The sequence below is a fragment of the Meleagris gallopavo genome, chromosome Z, assembly GCF_000146605.3.
Source record: "Meleagris gallopavo isolate NT-WF06-2002-E0010 breed Aviagen turkey brand Nicholas breeding stock chromosome Z, Turkey_5.1, whole genome shotgun sequence".
Taxonomy (NCBI): Eukaryota; Metazoa; Chordata; class Aves; order Galliformes; family Phasianidae; genus Meleagris; species Meleagris gallopavo.
In genome coordinates this window covers 21,913,275-21,919,889 of record NC_015041.2, presented here as the reverse complement: position 1 = coordinate 21,919,889, position 6,615 = coordinate 21,913,275, and the positions used below count along the sequence as shown (strand labels likewise).

Below are 6,615 nucleotides of genomic sequence, written 5' to 3'. Positions count from 1 at the left end.
AAAAGAAGAATGCACAAATTGGAAATTTGGGCATTGAGTACAAGAGGTTTTCTTCCCTCTTTAAGAGGAATAGAATTTGAAAAATAAGCTTTTGGCCAGAGTGACATTTGACCTGTAGAATTCTCTCTTCAAATCATGAGCATTATTCAGAGCATAAGCCACAGCTGTTGTGCAATCACTCTGTGCTTTCTGTATCTGCTTCTCCCCAAGTCTCCTTTCCTGAGTTAGTGCTATAACAAGATTTTAAGCTGCAAGGCTTGAAACTAATGCTATTGTTTGTCCAATACGTCACGCACACGTCAGTGAGAGCTCTTCACATCACTCTTCTGTACATGTGGAAATGGAAAATCAGTTTTACCATGCAGCATGCTACATTTCTCAGTCCTGCATGAACTGAAATTTCTGTTGCTTATAAATATTGTTGACAAATATTTTAAAGTTCACATATTTAAGGTTACGGAAGTGTTTCTGGAAGAAGTACACATGTATATGACAACTCTTTATTCAGGAGAGACTGACGTGTTTGAAAAAAACATATCTTTCGCTGGTGAAAGATGGAGTGTTCTTGGTTGTGTTTTTTTCAGTCTCTCAGTAACATAAAGTGGTGATATTTTGTTAACCATGGTGGTCGTAGTCTTTTATAGAGAAGTGTATTTGCTATGCCTTCTTTTCTTATCAGTGTGCCCCAAAAGCACTTTGTACACTTCAAAGAAAATATTACAGTATTTATAAGGACAGTTGTGTAGGTGGGAGAAGGTGATGGAGATTCTTGTTTAATTAGTTTTTGAACTAACAGATATTGAGAGTGCATTGTATAGACATTGCATCTTGTCAACCCCTGCTTTCAGGGCAGCCTGCCCTGCCCTTACCTAGGTAAGAAGGACAAACTTTTACTAGGTTTGAAGAGTATTTGGAGTTGTTGTGTATATACTGCAGTATATTTTGCAGATTCTGAGGAGGCTGATACGAAAAGAAATTGAATGTCTAAGTGAGGACTGCTTGGTCCTATTTTCATAACTCGTTGGACTCTTTCAGTACTGTTTTTCATTTATATTGCCTGTGAAGACATTGTTGTAATACTGAGAAAGCACGTGGTGTAACTGAGAAAATGTTGTTTTCTTAGGTCTATTCGTGCCACAAAGCCATCAGAACACACTGTAATACTTGCTGTGGTTCCACGCACGTACGTTTTACTCTGTGTTGTGAAATATTTTTGTTTTACTTTAAGAGAATGAGATATAAAAATTAGCTAATAAAAGAAGGTATCTCATAGTTAAGATATAAACTCCTAAGTTTAAAAACTTACAGAATTAGTTTAATGTTAGTTATTTTTTACCTGAAATGGTTAAGTGATGTATATGGCCTATTTAAGTATTCAATTACTTTCATTCATATAGACTAATATATCACCTTGACTTCAGAGAATTATTATGAAGTGGCTTGCATACTGAAAAAAAAAATAGACACCGATACATTTGTTTTTAAAATGAAAAAGTAGAAAGCTGTTTATTGTGTAAAGAAAATAGATCAGATAACAGCTGTGGTTATTAGGTAACTAGGTAATGGAGTAAATGGTACTAAACTTGGTATTGTATTGTCCTGAATTCCTTATTGAGTAATTCATACTTAATGCGTTCTTACGGACTTAAATACATCTTTTATCAAATATCTTAGAAAAAGAGTGGTTTCCCATCATTATTAATACTGCTAAATCCATTCTAATTTTGTTAACTTCCTAGTTCAATTAAAACATTTGCAAATTGAGTTGGCAGGAGAAATTTTCCTGACAAGTTTAGAAAATAGATTATGTTTGCTGCTTAACAGGACCTTATAGCTTGTTTCACATGTCACTTAATAGCATTATTTTAGTTTCTTTCTTGTAGAATATCACAGGATATCCTTTGTTTTGTTAAACTATCTATCTATTTATTTATTGGAACATCCCTGTGTGTCTATGAAGAGAATAGGGACCTCTGTGTAATACCTATCAAATTTACTGTAGAAGTTATTTTCTGGCTATAATAACAGCTGCAAGTATATATAAAAGACTGTATCATCTTTGACAGGCAGAAGATCAACTTCTGTAATATCATGATTTGATGTGTGTATTTTATGCAAGAGCATTCGTAGTACATTATATTTGGGTAACTGCTGAATTGATGCCATCTAGTTCCTGCATGTTGTGTGACCAGCATTTTGTCTTGTAGATCTGCTGATCAAGAAGAGACTTCTGTTCTTCCCCTTCTTAATGCAGGCTTTGATAGGGTATGTCTTCTTTCATATATTATGTATTCAATAAAGTAACTGTGATTGCTTTGTAAATTAGAGGCACTTCAACTTCCTCACATTTAAATCCTTCATGTAAATCCTTCATGTAAACTATATGTTTGCTTCTATCAAAAATGAATTTATGAGATAGTAGTCATGGTTGATTGGATACTCTTGTTTTCAGAAATGTATTGGAAAAGCGTATGAGTAAGAGGGTCTGTGATCCAGGTAGTCCTTCCAGAATAAGCAGGGGTATGGCTCTTCTTTAGGTAACAGCAATAGGATAAATGGGCCTCAATTTTCACCAGCAGAGGTTCAGGTTGGATATTAGGAAAAATTTCTTTTCAGAAATAGTGGCGAAGTACTGGAGCAGACTGCCCAGGGGGGTGTTGGAGTCGCTGTCCCCGGTGGTCTTTAAAGAAAGGGTAGATACAGTACTAAGGAGTATGGTTTAGTGAACGGGATTGATGGTAGGTGGATGGTTGTAGTGGATGATCTTAGAGAGCTTTTCCAACCTTAATGATTCTGTGATTAAATCCATGAGCTTTGGACAGATGGTGAGTAGATTTTGTTTATGAGCGCATTTAAAAATCGAAGACATGGCACCCTAATTAATGTGTGCCTAGTCATCTAGACATGTCTGTGTGCATGCTAGGAATCTTTTCTGAATGGAGTAACAGCCTAGTCCTGCTCCTGCTGAATTGAAAAAAGATAATGTTTTGTTTTGTTTTGTTTTCAGTAAGGTTTGAATTGAGTTGTTACCTTGGGTGAATCCTTTCTATTCAGAACATTATAAGCTGTCCTGTACAAGAAACCAGAGAAGGAAATAATTGTTTATTGCTTTTCTTAAAATGTCTTTGTAGTGGAGAGCAGTGATTCTCAGTTCTGAAGAAACAAGCTGAAGTTTTTGAAGCTGAAAATCTAGCTTCATTTGCTTACCATCTTCTAGCCTTTGTTTGAGTAGCTTTGGGTGGTCATTAATGTTTCCTAATGTAACATAAAGCATCTATAATATTAAAGCTAGCTCTTCATAAGAAAGTTAATCAGTAGGAGCTCATCAGTAGGCTCTGTAGTTAGGGGGTATTAAATATATATATTTAGAAGAATTATCCCAGTCAGAACATTATCCTGAGTTCATACTGAGTCCAGTATCTGAGCTAATTCATGCTAAGCCTGAGTTTCTTCGCAAAAAGAATATGCACCTGAGTCACCACTGTGGAACACTGCCAGAAAGAGGTAATAGATCTTGCCTCTCTTGCAAATATATATAAAACAAAAGCATACAAAAACCCCAAATAAACAGCTTCTCCAAATAGAGGGACAGCACATACAGGGATCTTTTCCTCAACAATGTCATAAAATTGATTTTTGAAAAATCCCACCTGCTCAAATTACAACTTTATCTTCCCTAACTTTATTTTTATACTCCACCTTTTCCAGTAGTTTACTTTGCATTATCACTATTCAGTGTATCAGCATTTGTCATACTAGTTCCCATTCTTCGTCCTTCTCTTGACAAAACTTAATCGTAATTGTTCTGTTTGATGGTACCTGTCTTTTAAGTGCAACTCCAAATTGATTAATAAAGTGTCTGATGCTGTAGCCAATTAGTTTATCACTTTTTTTCTAGAATTTTATAGACAAAACCTCAATTTTTACATTAGATTCAGAGCTGAAGATTCTCAAGAGCTCCCTTAATATTTTGGGGGGAATATACCTACAAATACATCAATCTTAATATCTTTTTCCTGCTGTGAAAAGTGACAGTTATAGAAATATTTAATATCTTAACATGAGGAGTCAAGTAGGCCCATGGTAAATTACTTTTAAATTTGGGCTTAAGCCGTTGGTTCCCAAATCACATTTTTTCATGAAGGGGAGAAGCAAAGATTCCTCAGACAATGCTCTTTGTTCTTCACAGATCTGACTGCTGGCTTTTGACTCAGCATGCAGCTGTACTCTGAAAACTAATGATGTCACAGAGTATTTTCTGTGAAAAGCAGAGTCTGCAGATGTATTTACAAATCACTGATGTAAATCCTCACAGCAGAAGTTTACTAGTGAGCAGTAAACTTGAACTGAAGTCAGAGAATGTGCTGATACTTTTGTGATGAATGTTAAGTTTCTCATTGCAGCTGGACCAAGCACAATACCTCTCTGCTAACTGCTTCTGCATAACAAATAGAGGACATTCTTTCCATCTGGAGCATATAAAAGAGGTCTTGTTAACAACTGTCAAATTTTACTTTTCTGCACTTCTGAATTCAAAAGTGAGAGCTCATTGACATTACTTATGAATTAAGGTTACTGCAGTTTGTGAGTTTCAGCTGCAACACTTACTTGAAAACAGATGAAATGACAAATGTCATTACATTTATTTTAATTTTTAGCATGGATATTTTATGTCTTTAAGGTATTCTGTTCCTGTTTTGAATTAGGGCATAGGTGTTCCTAATGAAACATCCAAATGCTACTGATTTTATTTGAGACTGTTTTGTTTTGTTTTTTAGATTATCTATTTCTAACTGAATACCTAGAACCTAGTGGCAAAGATCACAGTTGTGGTTTCAACGTATTTTTATACTTGCTTTGTATTTATCTAGCAATATTGTCATAGTGACTAGAGAATCATTCCCATGGAATAGATGATTGCTTAACACAAAAGGCGCAATGAAAGCATTTCTACAGAATCCCAGAATAGCTGAGGTTGGCAGGGACCTTTGGGTCCATCTGGCCCAACCCCTGCCCAAGCAGGACACCCAGAGTGGATTACCCACGTCCAAGTGGCTTTTGCACATCTCCAAGGAGGAGACTCACAGCCTTTTTGGGCAACTTGTGCCAGTGCTCAGCCACCCACACAGCACAGAATCATAAAATCATTTAGGCTGGAAAAGATCCTTACGATCATCAAGTCCAGCTATCATCCTGACACTGGCAAGTTGGTGTTGGGAGGAACCTCTGGAACTCCATTTTGTGCCCGTTGCCTCTCATCCTAACACTGGGCACCACTGAGGAGAGCTTGACTGTTCTTTTTGCACTCTCTTCAGGTATTTATTTTATCTCAATGAGGTCTGTCCTGTGCCTTCTCTGTACTGACCAGTCTCAGCTTCTCCAGTCATTCCTCATATGAAGGATGTTCCGGCCCCATTTTCGTGGCCCTTTGTTGTCCTGTTGCCAGCTCTCTTTATAATGTTAGAGTTTTAGATGCAAGAACAGGAATAATAGATTACAAACCTTCCATTCTATTTCATGCACTCTTGGTTTGTTTTCCAGCGATTCATGGAGAATAGCAGCATAACTGCTTGTTACAATGAACTCATGCAAATAGAACATGGGGAAGCGCGGTCTCAGTTCAAATTACGGTATGTAGATGTATAAGAAGGCATAAGAAATAAAGACTGTTTGGTCTACATTTCCAACTGCAGATATATGTACTTCATATGCTAACATTTCCTACAGCCTTGTTCCCTGATCAGTGACAAAACAGGACAAATTTAAGGGCTTTAGTAAGTGGTACCTTTAGAAAGCTTTGTTGATGTGCTTCATTCACTGCTGGTTTAAATGAGAGTTTTCGTTAATGCAGAATGCAGTACTTGTCCTTTATTCTGATGCTTGCCTGTGCCCTTGTGTCTTGAGATGCCCACGTTGAGTTTGGCAATAGTACAGCAGCCATCACTGGTATTGCAATCAGAATGAGATCCCTTAGCAGAAATATTGCAGAACAGCTTCTGTTCATTTAATTGAAGGGTAGCACTTTAATGCTGACTTGTGTGTAAGAAAGGTTTATGGGCTGCAAAGTGACACAACAGGAAAATTTCTCAAAGTCAATTTTATATGTGTGAGATTTCATGTCTTGAGCTGAGCTCAGTCTTGTGCTGGCTCTTCATACTCTGTTTGTGCCAAATCAAGACCACGTAAGAAATATTTAATTGTAAAATTACCTTCCTAAAATAAAAAGGATACATAATTATATAATCAGTTTAATATGACTGATTTTATATTTAATACTGGTGCTTACACCTACATGTAAATACCTTTACAATTCTACTATATATAAAAAAAGACCTTTGAGTTGTCACACAGAGAAAGCATATCTGTCTGGATTATCATAAATGAGTTGCAGTTCCTTCTACAGAAAATACTGTCACTTCTCTACCGGAGTCAGTGTTGCTGTTTAAGCAGTAGATTTTTTTAAGATTCCATTCAAAAACCTATCACAGAGGAACTTAATGTTCAAGCAAATATGTGTTTGTGTATGCAAAATATAATTGTAGAAGAATTTTCAGGAAAAAAAAATGGGATTCATGCTGTCACAATTTTAGTATGTATTTTCCAAAGCTCAGCAGA

The 6,615-nt window shown here is 36.3% G+C and overlaps 1 protein-coding gene across 3 annotated transcripts in view; it reads left to right on the top strand.

Moving 5' to 3' along the window:
• PDE8B (phosphodiesterase 8B) overlaps positions 1–6,615 on the top strand; it is a 79,392-nt gene that overhangs the window by 45,111 nt on the left and 27,666 nt on the right. For all 3 annotated transcript variants that reach the window (XM_010725530.3, XM_010725528.3, XM_010725532.3), the window contains exons 4-6: positions 1,124–1,183; positions 2,208–2,265; positions 5,542–5,630. In XM_010725530.3, coding sequence (XP_010723832.1) covers positions 1,124–1,183; positions 2,208–2,265; positions 5,542–5,630 — 207 coding nt within the window. The remainder of the gene's footprint in view (positions 1–1,123; positions 1,184–2,207; positions 2,266–5,541; positions 5,631–6,615) is intronic.